Here is a 24607-nt window from a genome sequence, read left to right on the forward strand (position 1 = left end):
TCTCCCGCGTTTCACGCACATGCCGTTTCACCCCTGGGGCGCTAAGGCGACAGCAGAGCCGTGCCGCGGCGCGCCCTCCCGCCGCTGGCGCGTCCGCAGAGAGCGCAGAAGCGGTGTGCTCCTGCCGCGCAGTCCCGGCGGCGCTGCCTCGCCGCGGGCAGGTGGGGGGCGCGCTGGGACGGGCGCTTCTCCTGCCCGTAACAAAGATGGCCACCCGCGCCCTCTGCCCYGAGCCCTAGCCCGGCCGGTCCAGGCAGTTGCGGGAGGCTCCTCCGGGGCCGCTCTTCGCCGGCCGGGGCCGCCGCTCCCCGCGCACGGAGCGGTGGTCTCTGCGCGCTGCCCGCCGCCGCATGGCCGAGGCTGCCGGCTCCCCGCGTCGCCCCGCCGCCGCGGGCAGGTGCGTGGCGAGAGCCCGCTGGCGGCTGCTCGGACAGGTAGGGGGAGCCCGCGGCAGCGGAGCGGGGGGGCTCTGCCTGGAGGCGCTGTCGTCCCGCCTCCCCCCGTCCCGTTGCGACGCGAGGGGAGGCGGCCGGGTCGGGTGGCCGCCGGCCCGGAGGGAGGCGGCGGTTGGGGGCAACCGTCTTCCGCCCCTCCGCGCGCGGCTGGCGCGCCCCCGAGCCGGCGCTAACGGCCCTCCGCTGCCGTTAGCCCGTAACGGCCGAGGGGCCGGGCTGCGCGCGGGCGGGGCGGGGAGCGGCGCTCCGCGGCGTGTGCCGCGGCGGGCTGCGCCCCGGGCGGCGGCGGCTGCAGGTGCTGCCGGTGCTGGGAGGCTTGCGGAAAGCCGGGCCCGGGGAGCCGACCTGGGGGCTGCCTGGGGCTTTGCGCCTCTGGCAGGAGGGCTGTGAGTAAGTGTACCTGGGTTTACAAGTAGCTTGGCAATCCACTTTCTGAGGGGAGAAAAAAAAAAAAAAAACACACACACACACACACACACACACACACACACACATATATATATATTTGTGTATACATACGTATAGATATAATATACCCAGGTCTTTAAAGTGTGTCTAAAATAGACTCCCAAAGCAGCCTGCAGTCTTCTAAATACTTCTCATGGGGGAGGAGAAGGAGGGGGCAGAACCCCATATGACACATTTAAGCCAACAGGCATTACTTTGGGCTTTTTAGGTTGTGCTTTGATACCCTACGCCAGTGTTGCTCAAGCTGGTCTTTGTAGCTGCTGCCTAATTCCTGTGCTTTGGTTCCCCCCCCCCCCCAAATGCACTTCATACAGCAGCACAGGGAAGTGGGGTGCGATCCACCACTGAAAGCCCCCTTGCAGCAGAGATGGCCTTTTATCCCCCTCAGGCTGCGGTCTTGTTAGCTGCRCGGCAGTACCGGGGAGAGGGGGTGGTGATGGTGAGGGGACAGGAGGAAGAATCAAACAAGTAGTTACGCCAGCACTTCTGGATGAAAAGCAGCTTGTGAGCTATGGCCTTCCTCGCTTTTTTGAACCCTTTAGGAGCAGTGCAAGGCCACACATTGAAAATGATTCCTCTGTAGGTGAGCATATGTGTAAAGGCTTAAAAAATCTGGGTCTGTTTAACTTTTGATTATTGGCTGCAGCATTTACAGCCCTGACAAACATTCAGTTTTGTGGAAACGGATGCCTGGAGCTGCCCAGAGGTAGCTCTCACTGAGGCAGGCCTGGAAGAAGGCAGCACGTGGAGTGGGGCCTGATGAGAGCGGTGTAGCTGGAAGGGGTAAGGGGGGAGGCATCTGATTGCAATAGTGTAACAGAAAGGGAAGGCGGGAGAGGCTGATATTGACCTTTTCTTGGTGTGTCTTTTTTGGTTTGTAAATTCCGCCCCTGTTCAACCGGACAAACTTGTGTTTTATTACATGCTAAAGCAGGTAGGAATATCCGTTTTGTCCTTGTAGGTTTATGTTATAGTAAAGTATGTAAGGCGTACTCAACAACAATACTCTTTTATTTATTTTCAGCATATCGCCTTTGGCATATCCCTGTCTCTTAAAATCATAAGGAACTTTTCAGAACAACAGAATAGGTGGGAGGGGTGTGTTTGTAGGTATTTGGGGAGAAGGCTTCTGTTTCTTCTTCAAACTACATGTATCTGTGACCTTTTCCTCTGCAGATTCCCTATTTTTTCATATTCCTCAGTTTTTCTGTTGATTGTGTATGGTACAGTGAACAAGGATCAATGTAATCTTAGTGGTACATCTGAAGTAAAAATCAGTTCTGCACTCTTTATTACAGTGATGCTCAGATGTATCTATGGATTGGAAGAAGGCGTCAACCTTCCTTTATATATTCCTGTAAAGGAGCACTGTTGAAGTATTTCTTACAGGGCTTTTAAAAATGCTTTTCATACTGCTTATAATAACCCCTTACTTGAAATCAGTTCTGTGGTGTGTTTATATATTGAATTTGCTTTTATTCAATGCATACACAAATTGATTTGCTATGGTAAAGACGCTTGAGTGTGTGCTAGCTGATTTAATTAAGAAAAAAGCCCTTTTATCAGGTATCCTATGAAGCTAGCATAAAGAACTAGGGGTTTGCATATGTGTTTTTTTAATCAATAAAATGTTTTATGTATATATTGAGTTTGAAGTTTGGCAATATTTTTAAACTTGGCTTGTCAGAATCACGGAAAATATTCTTTGCTAACAAAATGCTACGGTAAGTTACATGTGTAGTATGCATTATGAATGGTGTAAATTCTGTACGGCTGTGTTTGAACTCCTTCAGGCTGTACAATTGATGGCATTATCCATAGTATCTAACAGGGAAGTTGGAGAAACAGGCATATGCCAAGTTTGATAATGTTCCTCTTGTGGTGTGGGGGGAGAGAAGGGATTTGGATCCCACCATCCTTGCTCCCTGTAGAATGTTTAATAAAAACTTTCCTGAAATCTACAAGATTAATGTATTGTGCTGTTATCTTCCTCTTGCTCTTCTTCTCACAGTCCTTCTCATAGAAATTTTATGTGATCACCCACTAATTTACTTTTATTCCCAGAACTGAAAAATAGGTACTAAATGAGGATAGGGCTTTGGCTTTATTTTGGCTGAACTGAAAAAATTTATTAAAAGTTTTTTTCTCTTCCTGCTTCTGTCTCTGTAAATGGTACCTGTGCTCCAAATCTCTTTCCATGTCTTTGTTAATCTGAGCTTGTAAATTGCTTGAAGGTGAGTAAAACAATTTGGTAAATAAATGATTTGTAAAATATATATATATAAAAAAATAGTTTATTTACCAAATATATATGTATATACACAATCCTACTGCTGCTATATAGGGACAGTATAGTTGTAGCTTATGCTATAGCTAATTATGTAGAAATTTTCCTGCATATGCAAAATATTACATTGCAGTCAGTGCCATTTAACTGAACGGAGTTGTATAGAACATCAGTTATAACTTAATTTGGCTTTTAGTGCAACTGAGCCAATGCGATGGAGGAAAGACAGTGAATTTCAGGTGACTGCCTTTCTCCATAAGTATTTTGTGAAAGCAGATCAAATGTCTTTAGGTTTTATATTCCAAAATATGGTCCTAATATAGTGATTAAATTCCCAGGGTCCTGTGATTTTGATCTGTGATAATATTTTACTAGAATCTTTCTAGAATGGGTGATGTTTTCAAGCATATTTTAATGCCACATGTTTTAATGATGAGAGAAGGTTTTTTTCATGCTCTGATTACGACATGCTGAGTATACTTGAAATTTTAAATGGAAATGCCTCTTTAGAGAAGCTTTTCATCCAATAGTAAGTGATAATTTACTAGTTTCTGAACACTCATTTGAAAATGTTTGCAGTAACCAGTACTGGAAAAATCTCTAGTATGTCTGGTCTTGGGAGGGAGATCCAGACTAAACAGACAGTCCATCTTTTTTCTTTTACAAGCACTTGAATGCCTCTTGGCAGTAACTCACATAGATTCTAGAAAGATCCTACCAAATATTTCTTTTCTACTCATATCACTGGCTCATTTGTATGCAGAGTTTTAAAATATCATACTTAACACATCCCCCAAGAAGGATGAGTTTTACTTCACAGATGACAGTTTTACATCACAGATCTTGTGATGAATGATCTAATTTAATGAACACAGTATTATCAGTATAACCAGCCTGCTGTTCAGGACTCAGTGAAATACTACAGAAGAGAGCAAATTTTGCTTTCTTGCTAATCTCAAACCAAGAGGTGGCTTTCACAGGATTATTTTCATGAATTTTACAAAATGTACCCTTATCCCATCCTGGCTCTCTTGAGCTCTAGGAGCTTGGGTTCACCTTAGGTCAAAACCCCAATCTTGTATCCAGCCAACTACTTTGTTTTCACTGGTATCTCATGAGTCTGGGGAGCTGCAGTCTCAAAGTTGTTCAAGGAACCTGTTACCATGTGCTGTTGCTTTTCTGGTTCCTGTTTTTGAAGGACTGAACGTTCATCTGTGGAGCTGCATAGTAACAAACAAGCAAGTGGAGCACAGGCTCATACAGTGCAATGGGCAGCGGTGGACTGCTTATCTTGAGGCAAATTGGCAGGATTATTGGTTTTGATTACTTTAGTGTCCGAAGGCGTAGTGCCTAAACATGAGTCAACCCTCATTTTAGTTGCAGGATTTCTAAAGCAAAGTACAAACCAAAATGGCAATGGTGATTGTTCCTACGTTTGTGTTACATATCTCTGGCCTGACTGAGTTGTCCTGAAGCAGTGGGAGGTTGGTACAGATGCAGCTGATGGCTCCAGGCTTAGCGCTGAGCTGGAGAATGTAGTTTCAGCTGGATCTGAGCTAATGTGAAGAACCTTTGCACTGTAGTCTCTGCTCCTCTGGGCTTGAGGAGGGTGGTTGGTATTGAGGTGCCTGATTTGGATTAGCACAGAATAAATTCTGGCCTGCATGACATGTTAGCTTGATCTCCACATCACMTTGGATGGTTAGCATGGCATTGTGCCTGAATTTTGCTAAAACTGTGCCTGCAAGTTTAATCTGAAACCTGGAAAAAATCACCTGCATATAATGAAGAGCTGGTTATATTTTTGTCTCCGTTCTACAGATAGAAAGTTGGGGGACAGGTAAAATGATATGCCTGTGGTAATAGATTAATGTGTCGAAGTTTCAGCTTTCAGACCTGTTTTGGTTAATTACAAGGCAGTCCTCTTCTGGACATCATCTTTTGCATATTTTCTTTTATTTGCTAATTGGGTAGCTGGAATGGATGGTTTATTTTTTTATTTTTTTCCAAATTTTGTGTGCGTGTTCCTCTAATCCCGATTTTAGGATTTGCTTTATCATTCTGATAAACAGAATAATCTGTTTGTTTTAGAATTTTACATTGCTAGGTGAAGTTAGAGATGAAAGAAAACATACATGTGAGAAAGGAGAACTGGGAGGGTAAAAGTGAGAATTTAGAGCTTGCATTAGAATTTTCTGGCCCCCTCCCCCCTTTTCTTTTGAAGATAAGGAGTTTTCAGGAGACAATCTTTTGTTACAGAACCTAAAATACTATTTTGTATGTATGACCTATGCACAAGTTCACAACTTCTGTACTCCTACAACGATCTTGTGCAGAAGGCAGGACCTTTCAATAAGCACAAAAGATATGGAGCAAAGTGAAACAAGACTTCTGGGATTTTTGGAGACAAAAATATGCAGGGAAACTTTGAACTAAGTTAATGAGAGAGGAGAAAAAGAGGTGCAGTCCCTACCATAGACCAGTGGTGTCTGGTGATTCCTTCCCCACCACAGTTCTACTCTGCCATCATCACAAAACAGAATTTTGTCTACACTGCTGAGAATCCTTAAGCTTGCTTTGGTATTACGTACTAGTTGTATAGGTCCCTGGGACATGTTTGTTTAGAATGGCAGCATGCAGAAAAATGAGGAGTTTCAAGTTCATTGGAAGGGCATCATGAAAATAGAGAAGACTCTTTCAACCTTTTCAAAACATTATTACAATTTTAGATAGGTTTGTCACCTTCTGTTTTTGTCTGTGGTTTATGCTATGGCAGCAGTATATCTATTTATCAGTTTATGCTATAGCAGCAGTATATTTTGATGCCTTTAGGAGCTGACTGAAGGAAAAAAAACCTTTGATACATATGTAAAAATGCAGAGTGAAATATAAATAATTCAACTTATTCTTCCTCTGTGCTCTGTTTTCTCAGTTATAGTTAAGTTTTTAAAAGATTTGACCTGCTGTTGTAATTTTCAGATCTTAAATCTCCTGATTTTAGTTTGACACCAACAGAGAAATGCTCTTTTGAAAACTCAAGTGCTTAGGAGATTTTCTGCTAATCCAGAAAATGTGTTTTACAGAATGGCTAGAAGATGTCTCTATAGAGCAAAGAACGGAAAACAGAGAAGTGCTGTCATTGCTGGATTCTTTTCCTCTTAGTAATGCCTCGCCTCTGTTTAAAAAAACAAAAACAAAAACAGACTTTTCTGAAAATTATGTCTTGTTTGGTTTTTTTTAGTTGTCAAGGTAGTCCGTTCTGTTTTTAGGCACATCGCTATGACACGAAGGTGTTAATTCTGATAGTGTTTTAATTCTTTTCTCCTATTTTGGTAGTTTTTACAATCTCCTTCCTGTGTATATTTTTCCCATGTGTTACTAAAGTAGAAGCAATAGTGTGGACAAGTCATTTTTAATACTTTGATAAAAATGCTTGTACCTTCATATGCTCGGATCTGCCAGCGAAGATGGCTCCAAACACAGTGACCCTGATTCATCAGACTGGCTATGAGAAACTAACAGCATACATAGCAAATATAATTGCTCTGCTCACTTACATGGGACTTCTAAACATCCTGCAGTGTAATAGGTCATGCCCCCAAATTGTAGGGCTGCTAGATCTGAATGCATTTCCAGTTAAAACACTGCTGACAAAGGTTGGGGTGCAGCAATGGAATCGCTGGCCCATTATTTTCTTGTGCACACCCAGTATGCAAAACTTCCATTTCAATATTTGTAATTCTGAAGAGCTACTTCTTATTTGACTTCAGGTTTAGCTCTAGTTTGCAAAAACTGGGAATGGAAAAACTGTAAATTGTAGAACTCTCCTACTCTATAGSGCTCTTCCATGTAAAGCTCTATCTACTTGCAGCGATGAGTTTATTTTCTGCTCCTTTTTTTCATCATTGTAGACTGCTTATCTACCTTGAGGTAAAAAATGTAATGGCAATTTTTTATGTATTATGTATTCTTCCTTCAAATGTTGGGAGAAAGAACTTATACCCAGGGCATCTCTCCGCTCCTTCCACTTCACTTTCCTAAAGAGTAAGACATAAGAATTTTTTTCTGGCATGAAGATGCTCGCTGTGTTCTGTAAAATAATACAGCTTGAACAGGTTGGTTATTGGATTTTCTGGTACAAATGAGTTGATAGTCCTCTCCTGGGAAGCATGGTTGAATGCATCAGTCTGAGCAGGACATTGGGCCCACATTTTTCCTTTCCCGGGCAACTGTTTTAATCATTTGACCATTATACAAAATGTGAATGGTCGTATTCTCTTCCTCTGCTACCTCCTTGTCTTCTTCAGTCTCTTAGCACTAAATTCAGCGTTCTCAAAGTGTTCGGGGCTTACCTAAAGGGTGGCTAATGCATCAGTGCCCTTTCTGAGGCCTTGTAGGGGACTAGGTGCAGAATCTGAAACAGTGTGGGGCCTCCGATAGATAGCAAGTTGCTCAACTCAGGCAAGTTTGACAGCCATTCTGGATGTGTGTAGCAGTAGACTTTTAAGCTGGTAAGTAGTTTATCTGGCAAAAACATAGCTCTCAGGCACTTGAGGGTCATGTTTTGGTGCTTAGTCATTTAAATTCTACTGAAGATATCCTTTGTTTTTTGTACCTGTAGTGACAGTGAGCAGGACAGAAATTGCTTAGTGAGGGTGCTGCTTGGTCTGGTCTGTGAAGCCTTATTTGGGGTGATGATGTGAGAAAAGATAAAAAATAAAATAAAAAATAAACAGCCTGTGTAATCCCAGTATGGATTTGCTGGAGTGCAAGTTAAAAAAAGCAACTTTGTTTAGCTGTAAACAAGAGTACATTTGCTCCAAAGTTACTGAGACAATAAATTCATAACCCATTCTCTTGACCTCTACTATCAACACCACTGTTATTTTTTTCATGCCTGACATACTTGGACTAGTTATTCTTAGCTATTAGCTAATGCCACAGCTGTAGCTGTAATGGTTGATTCCAGACTTACCTCTTCAGTTAAATGAGCCTATGTTTTTTTCTTTTCTTGAAAGTTTTGTTCTTAATGTTTAATTTGTTCTTCATTTCAAAGGTTCTGAAGAAAAAGCACTTGAAAGATGTGCATCTCCAACAAGTGTCTGTAAGAAGGTTCACATCGTTCAATCTCTTTTCAATAGAAGACTGGAATAAAGAAGAGGAGACTGGGTCCTGGGTTCAGTATAAAAGCATCTTTTATCCTGAGTATAGTGTGTCCTTAAGGTAACCATCATTCAGATTTTAAGTACTTTCTAAGATCTTGTAGAGGACTTGAATATAAAACTTGTTAATCATTCTTCTAGTGTTTTGTACAACTAGGGCATAGTTTACAAATAAACTCTTAGATGTTATTTTTAGTTGTTTGTAAGCAGCTAGTCTGATATTTTCAGTACGTTTCACTGAAGTGCTGGAGCTTGAAAGAAAATATGGATGACTGTACCTATAAGAAAATGCAGATATGAGCATTTATTTAATATCTCTAATAGCTTTCTGGTTTGATTTTCAATTTCTCCTGATATAAATAGAAAGTAATAAAACTGAACAAATTTACTTGTTATCTGAGTAAAACATTTTAATGACATGATGTTATTCATATTGTTCTAAAGCTTTTTTGGTAGTGATCTGTATTTTATTCAATTTTCCTCTTAATAATTCTCATAAAACTCAGTAATAGTTTGGAAGTTAATTTGCAAAAGAAAAGAATAAAAAAATTTCCTCTTCTTACAGACAGGGTTTTTACCTAATGAAGAAATTTGTTTTATACTAGATCAGCTAAAACAAATGAGGAGACCTGTATTAAAAAATAGAATAAAAACAACTCTAAAGGAAGTTAACAATTTCTGAGTAGCTTTAGCAATACAGAAAAGTTTATAGCTCTGTCCATTCACTACTGTGATTTTTTTTTTTTCTTCTCTCCTGCTTTTGTGTCCTTTTTCTTGTGCAATTTCGAACATATCTGTAACTTATTCCTGCCTCAACAGGTATCATTGCAACAGTAACTTAAGCATCCCTGAATTAATACTTGTTTTGCAGCCTCTAATTTGCCCTGCTGAGGGTGTAGGGTTTTGTGTTCTGTGCACAGTAGAGGATATTCTGGAGAGCCTGACTCACTGAATTTGTAAAGTGCATTTTTATTTAACTGGGACCTTTAAATTGAAGTCACTCTTAGAGACTAAGATCTAACACAAACAAGTGACCAACCATTAACTGTGACATTTTGCAAGGTTATAAAAAAACACTCCATATGTGGGTTGTCTTAAATTTGCCACTGGGTATAAAGCCAAATATCAAATTGCTTAAAGCTTTATAATTTTCCATTTTTCCATGCTTATACTTACTGATGCTAAAAAGCTTCAAAAGAAAACTTTACCATTTGAAAATATTGCCTATTTGTAATAAAAGTAGATACAGCGTTTCTTCTGCATACAGACTTTTCCAGTGAACTGTCAGGGAACCTAGGGATTCAGCCAGATGATCACAGTCCAGCTAATCTCTTTGTGCAGTGTCTCTATTCCCTGGCTTTAGGTCTTTAGAGGCACACATAATAGGAAATATAAAGAATGTAGGAACGATTTAGGCTGAGCAAGTCTGGTTGCAATCCTTAACTTCTTCATTCAGTCTCCTTAATTCACTACAATGATTTGCAATGCTCAGTGTCATTTACTTGCTCTACTAGTTACAGATATGAGTCTTAAGGTAGGAGACAGGCTAAGGTCCACCTGTGCTGGCAGTATAACAGTCAAAGGTGTGTCTGGCTGGGCTGACTCTCAGGGTTAATATTTGTGCACTTATGTTCCCATCACTTCCCATGTCATCCTTTTACTTAGTATTTGTTGTTTGGCTAATGGTAGCGCTTCATTTGATGATAGGACACGGCTCAAATGGTAGGTTGCAAACAAACATGCTTGTTTATGCATGAATTTATTACTGGTGATCACTGTATAGAATTCTGAGTTTGAGGATTTTGTTTTTTACCTTTTATGGCGCTCTGAGCTTGGCTAACAGAAATGTACACTGTTTATGTGCTACAGCAGGCTCACATTGGATTTCAGTAACTATATTGAGGACAATAGGGAGAGTGTCTCCTGGTGAGGACTTCTTTTTCCCTATATTTTGTTCCTTTCCAGAAAATACTCAATGTTCTATAAAAATGATAATCACAGTGATAATTCTAGAAATAATGATCAGAAATTACTAACAATTAGACTTAAATTTTAAAATATTTTCTCTCTATATTGACCTGGTGACAATAGATAGCATATACTTGTTATTTCAAAATATTGGAAGACGGGGAAGACAGGAGAAAATACTCCCTGTCTACATTGCCAAAGTATAAATACCTGTAACAAAATCTATTTTATCATAAGTCTTTTTAAAATAAAGTTGCTTCCCTGTTTTTGCAGAAGTAGTTATTTAAGAGCTTAAACATTAACAGTTCAACATACATAAAGTAACAGTTCTCCTTGCTGAAACTTGTGTGTCTAGAAGTATAGATAAAAACCTTCAAGTGTTCCTGGATATTTGGCAACTGATCTTGTCTTGGAAACTTAAGGCTCCTCTGAATGCCTGTCAGTCTTTCATCTGTTTTCCTCTTCCTATTGGCAAAATATTAATTATCATCCTTTTCATTAATTGAAACAATTTTCATAACAAGAACATCAATCAGATAAATACAGAACACTATACTTGAGCAGGAGAGCCTTCTTCTGGCAGGGGAAAACAATGTTTCTATGACCCCTCTAAAATCTTGACAAAAGTGCTTTTGAGTTTTCTTCTACATATGTTTTCCTCATGTATTAACATCTCAGGAAAGCCCATTGCATATGTTGGATGTTAAAAGGATTGTCAGCTAATATCTTGACAAGACTAAATACTTTAGAAAGTTCATAAGGTTGTTAGTGGCTTTTGGCAAAAAGTCTAAAGGTCAAGCTGTATCAGTTCAAGAGCTATCAAAACTTATCAAATTGTGTATTCAGATATGCTATGACCTAGCTGGAATTACTGTACTAGAGAGACTTGGGGACCAATCTGTTAGGCAAATAGAAGCTTCAAGAGGAGCTACCTGTCATGTGCTTGTTTTTCTGAACTTCTCAAAGCAGCTGGTTTAATAAGCTGCTATTTTTCTAACCAAATTCAGATTGGATTCACATTTGGAGAAAGAAGAGAGTTTATGCTGTGTTTTTCTGTCAGTAGTTTATTGGAGAATCATTGCTGATGACGAATCTTTCAGAGCAGGAAGCCAGAATCACCAGTATAAGGCAAGTTTTAGCTTAAAGTATTTAAGCTGGGTTTATGTGCCATTTTCTTAAGGCAAGAAGGTTATTGGCTTATTTTAAAAATCCACATTGAATTCCCCCCATAACTTCCTTCTGGTTARTCAGTGACCTCTCCTATGCTTAGTGAAATGTAGATCCACAGTATATGATGGGAGGTGGTTTCCTGAGATTTGTGTAACATGCTGTCAGTACTAAGGTTCTTCATGATAACTCCAGGATATGAAAACGTGTGTCTAATGAGTGTGTTGGTTTTTTTTTGTTAGCAGTGAAAAGTTCTGTCAAAATTAAATTTCTTTTGTTACAATATAGAATCTCACTTGATTAGTCTCATTTGGATTTGTATCTACATTGATGTTCCTACACTACGTCCTGGACTTGATGGTATGAATTGAGTGGTTGCATACATGAAGTTGCTCTCTAGTGCTGTTTGCAATTAATGTTAGTTAAGAAATAAATCCCTAAATTTCTCCAGTAAGCCAGGTTGTGAATCAGGCTGTATGTTTATGGCAGTCTAACATGGAGAAGTTGGACAGATGTACTCAGTACAAGCTGGAATCTTGGTGCAGTTTTCTCATTCAGGTTTGGATGCACTAAACAAAAATAATCTAGTCTACAGGTAACAAATATAAACCTCATTTTGAATGAGGTTTCTAGCAAAAAAGACATCTTTCATCACACATATTATCTGGCCTTCTACATCCTTTGTCCATTAGAGATATGTTTTTATTCATGAAGTTTTTGTGTTTATCTCTCAGTTTTGTTTAAGTTCTTTTTAATTTGGGGGGGGGGGGTATTTCATTTTGCTGTTCAGTTATTATGCATGTGTTAAGTATTTGTTTTCTTGATGATAGGAATATATATAGCAAAGAAAGCCATTTTAAAATGTATTATTACATTTAAACATGTACATCATTATATTTCCAAATCCATCTATTTAGTCAGGAATATGCTCTTAACTTTAAATTTATATTGAATAGTTTTATCAATGAAGTGATTATAGATCATGAAGATGTAGTGTCTTGCTGTGGTCATGGTGTCTGTCTTTTAGACAGGAAAAGTGTCCTTTTATTTGAGTTTTTTTAAAAAAGAAGCAATCAATATCTTTAAATTTTCTTTTTCAGACTATGGATTTACTCTAAAATTGTAGGCTCATTTTAAGCAATTAGAGAAAAAATAAGTTATTTTTCTGGTAAAATGTTTTCCATTGATCAGTAATTTGGTACAGCAAATACTAAAATGAAAAGCTGGAAAGAACAATTTCAGCAGCTTACAGGAAGGGTTATATCTTTTTAAAGAGCATTAAGTGTTCTTTGCAGGATGTTATGCCTTTATTCTGAATACAAACCTTCAGATAAAAATATGAAAGAAATTCATTAGATGATTCTAGACCTTTGGTTTAGAAATGAGAGGTGTGGTATTTGTCCTTGGTAAGTGATTCATTAGAAGATGGTTTAGGAGTGAATTCCATTGGATATTCCTATAGGATACTTCTGCTAATAACATAAGGAAGATGTAATTTTTTTTTTTAGATGCAGACATATTGAATGAAGCGATGTGGATATCAAGGAATATTGTCTACTCTTCATGGCCAATTTGTAAGAATAGGATAATCTTTATCTTCCATTTATTGCTTGTAAAGGACAATGTGTGGACTAAGCAGTACAAAAGCTTGGCCACAAGCCAACCTATTTAAGGAAAGATAAAAATTGATTTGCCAAAAACACCTGTTTTATTCATTGATTGGACCAAGACTATTCCATCATATTGTCCAAGACTTGCATATTTTTTAAAAGAATTTGTAAACAAAGAAGCCATTGTTTGAGTACCTTACCGTATTAAATCGAGAGCTCACCTGGAATGAAAAAGGATTTTATTTTGTCTTGCTGTACTCTGGCCCAGAAAAATCTGATCTGATTGGATACAAAGTTTGCAGATAATCCTTCTGAGATTCTTACTGGGCTGCAATGACAATTGATGGTGAAACTCAGCAAGCGTTTTTGTAAAGTACCCATAGCAATAACAATTTTACCCTTATCCTGCCTTTTATTTTCCCAAAATATTGTAGTTTCATTTATGTATGGTGATGTGGGTTGTTTTTTTCTTTGTCTGTCTTAATCTTTGTAATTTTTTTAAACTTAGTATATGTATTTAGGCATTTGTATTATTTTCCCTTATTCAAGTGAAGAATAATATAAAAGAAGAGAAGGAACTTTGTTTCATAAAGACTGATGAAAAGCATACCTTAATAGAGAACTACTGAAAGATTATCTTTATTCTGTTGTCTACAGATATTTATAAATACGTGTAAAAGTCTGTCACTTGTGCTTCCTGAATTGGAGAGGGAGGATTGTTAATATATTTTAAAGATAATTCTGTCCTCCTCTCTATATAGCTTTATTTGTATATCTGAAGATAATTTATTCGTAGTCCACAGTAAGGAATTTTGATTTGTTTCATATCAGGAGAAACATGAAATAAATTAGTTTATCATTCATAGATTTGTCTTCTATAACTGTCAATGCCTCAGCCATACCAGTTTTTGCATACTGTACCTTGAAAATTTATCATCACAAGAACACTGTACATCAGATTGATCATGCTGAACTGAAATCTGCTTTCTCCATGTTGTTTACTTATGCTGGTTTAAAGTATTTTCTTCATGAATCTCAGCAATCAGAGCTTCAAATTTCTTTGATTGAACTGTACAACATTCATGCTGTGTTTGAAAGTGCTGAATTCTAATGCTTTTCTCTGTATTTAGGATGCCTGGAGATAGCTATGGGAATTTTGGAACTGAGATTTAGCCCCAAAGTCCTGTGATTCCTTTCCTTGACTGCCATAATGCAGTGCGCATGGCATTTATAAACTCTTTATAGGCAGCTTATAAGATGTGTTATTGAAAGCTGTGTTTGTGAAAGCCCTTCGCAGAAACAAGATGTGACATGTACTGGCAGTTGGGCAGCCGGTGGGATTAGGTTCAGGAGTAGTGTATTGCAGTAATGCAGCTGTGCGTTGGAAGATGAAATCCATTGGTCAATTCTGCAGTGAATTTATCTGGAGCCAGTTTGTCTAATGAGCTGTTTTCTCTGGGCTAGGTAATGGAGGAGCAGCTGATGGGATGGGATAGTGAAGCAGCAGCAGTTACAGCACTGCTGGAGAGGTATATACAGAGCAGTGGATCCCCAAACTAGAGGCTGTGGCATTTAAGAGTGGGATTAAGTGGTGTGATATGTATGGCCCAATTTGGGATTAGAGAATTTACAGATGCATGTAACTTTCAGTCTGCAAGTCAGATTTGTGATGGGAAAGAGTTGGGAAGTAGCTGGTGCAGTTTGCCTCCAGGCTACGCGAATAGAGCTCTGAATGGAAAAACATGTGGCTATCACTATTTAGAAGTTTGTTTCCGTGAGCTCTCCCCTTCACAAGTAGATCAGCTGTTGCTGTGTTGCTGTCCCCTATCATAAAACTTGTCAGTCAGTGCAATAGAAGTTATGGCAAGTTCTTCTCCCTTCATTGGGTTCCCAAAATGTTAAATGGTTACTGATGGAATTTAAGTACCTGTTTTTTAGTCTGATGTAGGGAGAAAAAACTATCAACAGGAAGAGGTATTTTCCTGTCATGCTGGTTGACTTCAGAAAGTTCATTATTGATGTGGAGTAGTCTAAAATAGTCCATAATGGTAGTATCTGTAAGACCTGAGATGTGTTTTCTGGAGTAAATGAGAGTGGTTTTGCTGTCCAGATCACTGCTGATTACTCCTCCCATTCTAGGAGATTCAGCTTGCTCCCTGCTTTTCTTTAGTGAAGAGTTTATAAACTGATCAGACCAAAGGAAGCACCTGGAAAATGTACACCCTGAGCAGTTTCAGCATGAGTGTGGAGTGGACATTTGGAAGACTGAGGAGAAGGGGGAGCTTCCTCATAGCAACACTGGATGCTTCTTATCTTTAAATTATGGCTCATTTAAGTGCTTGCTGTTAACGATATTTGTGAGAGTAAGAGAGAGAGTGCTGAGGCAGAGAAGTAGTGGAAGAGACTTTCAATGCTGTAGACAGCCAGAAAAGGGTGGCAAAATTCCTCTGCTGGCCAAGGGACTATATCTTGGGTTTTGTTCTGTTTATGCCTGGAGGCCACAAGCTTCTGGCCATTGAATAATAAATGTAAGAATGTGTTCAAAAATTTGTGTGTATATTGATTTTAATTATGGACAGAATGTTTTATAAGCAGAGGGAGAACTGATCCTTAACAAAAGTTGAGTGTAACAAAAATAGTAATGTAGATGGAAAAACATTCCTTGACTTAAATAAAACATTAACAAAAATTCAGGACAACCTCAAAAACAGCAGAAGTGTGGCATACATCTGTTGTGGAATCTTAGCTTTTTCGTGAAGCTGAGATACTCAAAGCTACAAACTTCTTTTCTCCGATTATAAATGATTATTTTGGAAACAGTCTGAAATTTGGTTGAGTGATAATTTTCAGGCCGCTACTAAGTTTGTATCATTTTTCCTTTTTGCCTTTGTCTACCTTCTGACTCTGGAGTGTATAAATTGTATTCTTTCCTAGACCAGGACACCCTGCTTCTTTCCATTTTTCTTTCTTCATAGCACTTGGTTGACCTACAGGTATTGGAGTGCTAAATTGTTCATCTTCATCTTTGTTTCGCTTGAAGATTTGCATGATGTCTCCTTTGTATATGGACTCTGTGCACCTGGAAATCAGAAAAAATGAAATAACTTCTTGTCCCAGGACTAATCTCCATGTGAATAAAGATGAAAATATTGCTTTTGCTTTCTCTGCATCTCTTCCCTTCCCCTTCCTCAATTTTTCTCTCATTTAGAGATAAGAAATTTTCAGCCATTCGAGAGACCCTAACTATGCTAGAAGGGTGCATGGTAATGAAGTTAGTAGGATGCTAAGGAGTCAGCAGGGGGCAGTTTGGAGAGCAGCTGTGGTTGGCAGAACTGATCAAGCCACTGCTACTGATCTTACCTGCTTTCCTGTCGCTTCCCTTGCATTAATTCTGGTGACTGTTCAACTACGAGTTGAATTGAATGAGTTGGTCAATCTGATTGAAAACAAACTTTCCAAAAAAAAAATTGCATTTTTAGTCCAGATGATCTATGAAAATTTTTGTAGGCTTTCACCCTCTAGTACAGCTAAGGAATGAATTTTTGGTTTGTTTTTATGTAGATGGAAGAAAAGCTCTAATGACCATTTGAATGTCACTTTTAATATCTTTGATATATTTTCTTGACCCTATTTATGCCCTCATTTCAATTCCTGTTGACCTCATTTCAATTTGATTTTCACTTTTTTAAGAGCTAGCCTTGTTGCTGTTTGGTGCTTAACTTCTCAAAAATTAATATTAAAATGTTTCTTTTTTAATGCTTATGTTTATCAGAAAATATAACTACCTTTTTGCACTCTAAGTATACATTTTTATGTTTGCAGAAAGTAAAGATTTTTGTCATTATTGCAACAGTCTTCAAGAAAGAAAAGAATGAGAACTAATTTTGTAGATGCTAGAACTGTTGGATTTCTTCCACTTTTTTCAAATGTTCCAAATTAATATGTTCCCAAGCAGCCATGGAAGCCATATTTTTAACATTATTAAAGACTACATTTTTGTATTTTACTGCCTTGCTGAATTCTTTTTAGAATTTTTAATTCATTCATGAAACAACTGTGTGATCTAATGGCTAGCCAAGGGTAAGATTTCTTGATTTTTTTTGTCTTGAGACTAGATTAGCTTGGAATACTTAAAAAAAAAAAAAACAACAACCCTTTATTTGCTTTTTTTTGTGAATAGAGCTAGCTTGACATCTGTAACATTTACATGAATACAGGAAGCTTCTTAGACAAATTTTTATTGAACTTTGATGCACATTCTTTTTGCAGCTGTCAGTAATTTGCTAACTGTGTTCTGAAGTTTAAATTTGTTGTGTGAAATTCAATTAATTCATTATTTATCCCCAGTTTTGAATGTTTATGTCACTCGAGTTATGCAAATGTAAAACCAAAGAAAATGCAGTTCACTGAACACATTAATCAGTTTCATTGTTCACATTAATTAAATGGAACATTACTGATTTTGTGGGAKGAAATAGGAATGTTTGCACAGTTGTTCAAAACATAGTCTTTTGTTTTTCCTCTTGAAAGAACTGGCTTTTCCAAAATACTTTCTTTCCCATATGTGGTTTCCTTAACTATGCAAAAGTTTCTGCTTTTTGGATTACTGTATTTTTGAGAAATAAAGCATAAATTTCGTAGAACAACAGTCTCTGTGTTCATGACTTTTCAGTCATGGAATTTTTAAAGACCAGTTGTCCCCGTTTTTTCCCCCTAGTGGCTAAAATAATACCGGTGCATTATATGTCTGTGAAAGGGGTTTGTGAGAAATAAACATGTGCTGTGAACCTCTTTTCTGAAGAGGGAAGACATTTTTTGGTTGTTTATATGGTGGTAAAATTATTATTTTCTTGTTTTCTAGATTTCACAATGGAGTTTTAAATGTTGAAGATATTCTTACAAGTTTTGACAACACAGGGAATGTCTGTAAGTCATTGTTTGTTTAAATACAGTACTATGTTGGTAGAAGTCTAATTGTGTCAATATAAAATATTACTGTATGAGCCTTCAGTGCCCATTTCATTCATCTGAGAAACACCACTACTGTGATCAGATATATACATTTACCTATAGTAGTGTTTTATGTGTTAAGACTGTTTTATATAGCACAGTTCTGTGTGTGGATACACCTGCAAGTCTTCCCAATGCAGGTTAATTATTTTTGATTCTGTGACTGTAGTGGAAACATCAGAGCAGCTGAATTGGGTTGGACAAAAAATCAGTTTAGCCCATTGATTTGTCTCAGACAGTGGCCATCAGTGGATATCTGAGAAACAGTGTAAGAACAGGGGAAGCATACAATGATACTTCTAGCTTGGAGAGGGCAGGCTCAAATCAGAAAAGAACAAAAGAAAGCACAGAGTCAAGTTGTGAAATTCCTTGCCACAGAACATTTTGGATCCTAGAAGATTACATGGGTTACGAAAACAACTGGAAAAAATTGGSGAAGAAAAATTCATTGGGGCTGTTAAACATAAAGCCATCATTTATGGCTTTGAAGGTGCTGGATGTTGGGAGAACTAGTGGGACAGTAGGACAATATGCTTTTCCTGGTCTTGTAGTCTTACCTAAGCATAGCTTACTGGCCACATTAACCTAAGAGAAACTAAATTTTCAGTGGACCTTCAATGTCTGACCCTGTATGGCTTTAGTTCAGTATAGTTATGAATAAAATGTGCTACACTGTTGATGGGCTTTAATTACAGAACTGTGTTAGGTTGTGGAGAAGAAGCTGAGCAGAAATAATTAAATATTTTTGATGTAATGAGTAATTACTATTATATAACTTACATTTATAGACACACATTATAGTTACACATGTAATTCTTGTTTGATAATTCCTGCCGTATTTCTCAGGTTGGTTGGTTTTCAAATAACCAAACTTAAAGAATAAAGCTGGGGATCTCTGAAAGTTTGCCAAATATACAAGAAATGTGCATGTATCTCTTCCTCCCTATCAAAGCTATGGCATAAAACCAGTTCTGAAATCTGAAAGTTTCATCTCAAACTCCAGTCTTTGTAATCCAGAGCTATGTTTCAATAGACATTGGCATTTCATTACTACAAAAGTCAATTTATTAAAGAATTTTTTTCAAAATATATTCTTGAACTATTGCCTAACAGGAAAATTTGTTCTTGGATTTCAGAATGAAACTAATATCTAAGGGCTTTATAAGTATCCAAATGAATGACATTAGGGCTTTAATAATAATAATAAACAGTTTAATATTTTAGTGTTCTGCATGTTTGTTTTGGCTGCCACTTTGGGTATTTATAAGGAAGATTAATGTTTTGCTACAGATTATTAGATTACAAAATATGTGTGTACTAAATAGTTGTATAGATAAGATTTTGTAAAAATTGATACATTGCATATCAAAAGATGCGTGGTAGAGCAGATTCTAGTTAATACCACTTTCTGTACACTCCTAATAGACATAAACTCAGTACAAGATGTGCCACTAGCTGGCAGCATTATATAAAATATCAATAAGCAGCTTTTGAGGAATACTTGTGACTGCTTACAAAAGTGTTGCTTTATACCAGTAGGACTTCAGGGCAAAACCGTAATTAACAGCTGTAGGAGTAAATGGTGTATCCCAAGGCTCCCAAATGTTAACTCTGGAAATTGCCTCTGTACAAAGTTTTGTTCAAACTTGGTACTTGCATTTAAATTCTGTCTTTTCCAAAAATACATTGAAAGATGCATTTTCACGGTAAGATTGCTACAATGACATGAAAAATTCAAACCACAAATCAGAATTGGTTTTCACTGCCCATAAACATGTGAAAATGTTGGGCTATGTATTCTATTCAGCTTTTGTGAGGGAGCAGTTTGCGCACGGAAACTCTAAATGCATTCTTTGCACAGAAGGGATGCAATGCTGAATGCTCTGGCCTTCAGTTGCTAGATCTATGTGGAGGCAGGAAAAAGACAACCAGGATGGAGGAAAGAATCAGTGTGGTTTTTTTAGACAAGAGTATGCCATCTGTTAAAAAGATGGTACATCCTGAGACTATCTCTAGTCATTAGACACTCTTTTAAAAGATCTGATGGAGCCCGGGCAGAAGGTTTGGTGGTGGCACTGTGGGATAAYATCAGCAGGCTCGGGGAGCCACGTCCCATGTCCGTCCTTGCAGAAGACAATCTCCTCTGCCAAAGACTGTCCAAAACCAGGGAAGTTCTGCAAAAATGATCTTTTGTAAATGTCAGCCAACTTCTGCTTTTCACTAGTGGGAGAAAGCAGTTATGACTGAAATGCTTATATAATTGTATCCCTACGGTAATCGTTTCAGATTATGTATATACTTAAGTGAAATGATCAAGGGCCAAATTATAATCTTCCTTACTAATTGCCACAAGTCTAAGCAAGCTACAGTGTGTGTAAAACAGAATTTTTAAGCAAGGATATATAAAATGTTTTGGGGTTTTCATCTAATATGTACCTGACGTTAACACAGAAACTTAAGCAACATATTTCAGACTGCTTTTATAGTATAAAGTTGTAAATCCACTATGTGGAATAGCAAAACGTTTTCTTGTAAACTTCATATAGCATTAGTTAATAATGTAACCATTTTCCTACTTGAAACAACATGTTCAGTATGTATTAATTTTATTTTCTACTTAGTTGAGTGTAAAATTACATGTTTTGGAACCAAAAAAGCAGCAGAGGGTGCTACAGTTACAGAGCTACCCAGGCACATACTCCAGAGTTGTTGCTCCTCTTAGCAGGTATATTCTGCAAAGATTTAAGCTTTCAGTTTTGGGTAGATACATGGGATAGCTTTAAATTCTGTTCCTGGGTTTTCACAGTGCAGTGGAAATTAACTTCCTACCAATGTGTTTTAGAATACAGCATAACTGTTTTATCTTTGAAGTTCAGCAGAATTCTTACGATTTGATGATGAGTAGGTTACTTTGTTTTTAATTGATGTTTTGTATGAAAATTCCAATAACGATTGGGTTGTTTTTGTTCAGCAGTAGCCATTTCAGCCTGTTTGTCTGCTAGGATACATTGACTAATTTGATTAGGCAACTGACATGAATAGGGACGCTATTGTCTTGTTACTTCTGTGAATGGAAAGGCTCAAGGAAATACAGTATGTAGTCTTCAAAATGTTGTCACTGGGAGCTGAAAAGCAGGAAAAACAGGTGATCGATGTTGAAGACCAAAAAAGTAGAATTACATATTCGCTTTATTTTTTTGATTAAGAGGAAATATTTTTATGGCTGGAAAATGTTGCACCACTTCCTGAAAACATTGTGTCTGGATATACGTTTTATTACAAAACACTTACTCATCGTCTCTTTTTTGAACGATTTTTATTTGAGTGTGTGTTTTTTTTGAGAAACTGGAATTTCTAAACATAAGTTTTATCTTGGAAAAATCTATTTTTATAAATGTGCTTTTCACATAAATGAGCTAGCTAAATTAGAAAATGTTTTCTGAAAATGTAGTTTTTCATTATAATAAAATTGAAGAAAAATCCTTTTTCTTGTTAAGTCGACATCTTTTTTTAGAATCAAATATTGAGGAATGATATTGAATGAATTTCCTTTTTTAAGTTTTCATGTTTTTCATCTCTTTTTTTCAGATTGTATTCATTTTAAAACTGTTCTTATTTAAAACTGGTAAATGTGTAACTTCTTTTTCTCAGAACTTCCATTTTATTTAGAAATTCATTTAAAAAAATCTACTTTAAAACAGAGAACTTTTTTTCCTCCTTTCTTCCTTCCTGTCAAATAACTGGAAGTAGGAGGTGTGTTGTCTTTGCCAGCATCCGTATGTGATGCTGCGTTCAGAGACCTACTTGTTTCTTCATAGGTCTCACTGGGTAACTCAGAGATATCTGAGCTCCTCTATGGAGAGATTGTGGTGGCTACTGATTTATCACACCTGGAAGGAGATGCCATCAAGCTACCTAGGGAAAAGCATAGGATGACATCCTTTGTCGGCAGCAGAGGTGCACACTGCTCCTGCATTTCATGTAACAGTACTCAGAAGCAACGAGTGAGCAAAATGCATTTTTTTCAGGTGCGGCTGTGGAAATTTCTTCTATTCCTCTGCTTTTTTTTTTTGCTTTTTTTTTTTAAGAGGAAACTTCTTGTTTTCTGTGGTGAAAAGCATACTGACTTGGATAGGCTTCCTGCCTTTCCATGCCCCACTAGGTATTCTCACCTCAAGAAACTCTATTTGCTGTCTTTGGAGTCTTCTCTCATTCTGTCTGCATGGCAGTTTGATATTGTTTACCATGTCAGAATCTCACACCCTCTTGAAAAAGTCTTCAAGGAAAAATAAATTGACTGTAAAAGGGCTTAGATAGCAACGATACATGTTGTTTTGAATGAAATATTGTATTTATGATACCTACAATTTACTATTCACTGTGCAGCTTTCTTTTAAATAAAACATTTCATGATCAGTGTTTAAAAAAAAAACAGCTGTTTCCTCCCTTCCTTCCCGCATCCAATTCACTTCACTGATTCAGCTTACACCATTATCCCAAACAGTCTCATTGACATAACCAGCAATATAGCTTGTGGAAGGGAGCAGACAATAAGTATATAGAGGGAGGGAGGTAACTCTTAAATTATTCTTGCTACCAGAATTATTTTTATGAAGCCATTCTCTCCTGGAATGCCAGTGATTTGTCCATTTTAAGTATTTTCTGCTTTTCCCACTAATTAAAGTCTTCTGTTTGTCAGGAGCCTATATGTGAATAACCAATAAGAATAACCAGAACTGTCATCAGAGGTCTGTTTCCCTCTAAAATAATTTTGTCTATGGTATATTCCAACATAATCATTCCAGGCACTCTTTGAAGTGCCTATACTCTTGAACATGGCACCAGCTTGGAGAAGTGGAAGGTGAGGAAGCCCAGCTGAGCTCTTCTGAGTACCCTGTCTTCTCCTTGGTCAGTTTGAAGTTTTGGTAATGATTGTTTCACTTGTTTAGGCTATTTCAGTGACAGCTTTTTAGTAAGAATATATGAATTTATTAAAGCAATTACAGTTGCTTTTCTGTATCTTTAAGCACTGTTTTGTGCCTTGGCATCCTGACTTTGTATTAGCTGAGTTTTTGCGTGTTTTATGTTGCATTGGATCTGTTGTCTTAATCTTTATAAAAATTGTTGGCATAAATATGGATCTAAGTACCCTGGTTTAGTAGTTTGACTTTACTCACTGGTGTTGACCTTCCATAATCTGAAGCATTTTGAAAGTATTCTATGTATTCCAAATAAATTATCATTAGAGTTGGATCTTTCAATTTAAATTAATTAAAAGAATTTGAAGATAGGGTATATTTAATTACATTGGTAGAAGGAGAAGAGTATGAATTATTTTAATTAATTTCAGGAATGGGTTTTACTTTAATATGCGATAACTTATCTTAATCACATTTTAAATTGAGATAGGGTTGGATAACAATGGTAAGCATCTCTTCAGATGTCCTGTGTTATTAATTAAACTTAATCTTCTAATGCATTGTAGAGTTTCCTCTTAAAATATTTTAAATTGAGTGTAATTAAAATAAATAGTTGTAAATTAGTTTCCTTAATTTAGCTTCATGTGCAGTAGGTTGTTGCAGTTTGGGTGGGATTTACATGTGATTTCCATTAGCCTTATTATACAACTTTCCTCCTAGTACTTTATTTTTTTGCCTTTCCACAAAGGAAATCTTGCAAATGTGATGTTTGATGTTTGTTGGGCATAGGGAGAATCTAATCAAAATAGTCTGGGTCTCAGAAACTCTTGCAAAGGAGAATGTTGACTAATCTGGATATTGCCTTGGTAAGTAATTCTGAGAGCGTGATGTAAGCTAGATTATAATTGGAGGATATTTAATTTATATAACTTTCAGGGGTTCTTTTGGAAATCAAGTTTAAAATGCATCTATAGTACTTCTGCCTTTTTTGGGTTTTGTTCTTTTTGTTTTTACCATTCCTTTTACTTGCCATGTTCTAGCCATGCTGTCAGTGCTGCTTGTCATAAAAATATAGACATCAGGTGAAAAACATGCCCAAGAAATATTATCCTGAGAGTACATCCGTCACTGGCCACCTTCTGTTGAACACCACCCAAAACTGCTGATGGGATCTCATTAATAACAAGTTGCGCTTTTTTACATTTAAAAATCATTTTCAAATGGATGAAGTGTTTTGTTTTGAAAACACTGAAATGAAAGGTTTCAACTTACTTCAGGCAGCGAACAGACACAGCAGTTTGCGCAGCAAGGGCGCGCGAAGGGACGCGCGAAGGGACCTTTGTTTCTGTTCCCTGTGGTGTACACTTCCTCAAGTATGGTCGTGACACGCCGCACAGCGCGTTCCCCAGCGGCTGTTGGAGTTGCTGTGTCAGAGGCTTGGACCCAGACCGACCCTCTGACAGTAGATGCAGCTCTACAGGTCTCAGGCTGCAGGGAGTGCTTGGGGCCTCTCCAGGAGGCCTGGGCTGGCAGCCAGCTCTCCTGCAGGAGGTGTGCTGCT

General features: G+C 37.8%; 1 protein-coding gene across 7 annotated transcripts; it reads left to right on the forward strand.

Moving 5' to 3' along the window:
• The first annotated feature begins 34 nt into the window (after positions 1-34).
• LOC112969204 (calmodulin-lysine N-methyltransferase-like) lies at positions 35-24444 on the forward strand. 7 transcript variants are annotated; one of them, XM_026072266.1, is made up of 4 exons: positions 40-434; positions 8267-8433; positions 17979-18043; positions 20166-22815. In XM_026072266.1, exons 1-4 carry the CDS (start codon positions 351-353, stop codon positions 20321-20323), a joined length of 474 nt encoding a protein of 157 aa, XP_025928051.1. In that variant the 5' UTR covers positions 40-350; the 3' UTR covers positions 20324-22815. The 7 variants fall into 7 exon arrangements, with proteins under 7 accessions (XP_025928057.1, XP_025928055.1, XP_025928056.1 ...); XM_026072269.1 differs by lacking the exon at positions 20166-22815 and adding an exon at positions 22827-24444 and having other exon boundaries at positions 44-434; XM_026072268.1 differs by having other exon boundaries at positions 44-434; positions 21946-22815.
• Positions 24445-24607: the final 163 nt, after the last annotated feature.

The sequence above is a fragment of the Apteryx rowi genome, unplaced genomic scaffold (assembly GCF_003343035.1).
Source record: "Apteryx rowi isolate R43461 unplaced genomic scaffold, aptRow1 scaffold_34, whole genome shotgun sequence".
Taxonomy (NCBI): Eukaryota; Metazoa; Chordata; class Aves; order Apterygiformes; family Apterygidae; genus Apteryx; species Apteryx rowi.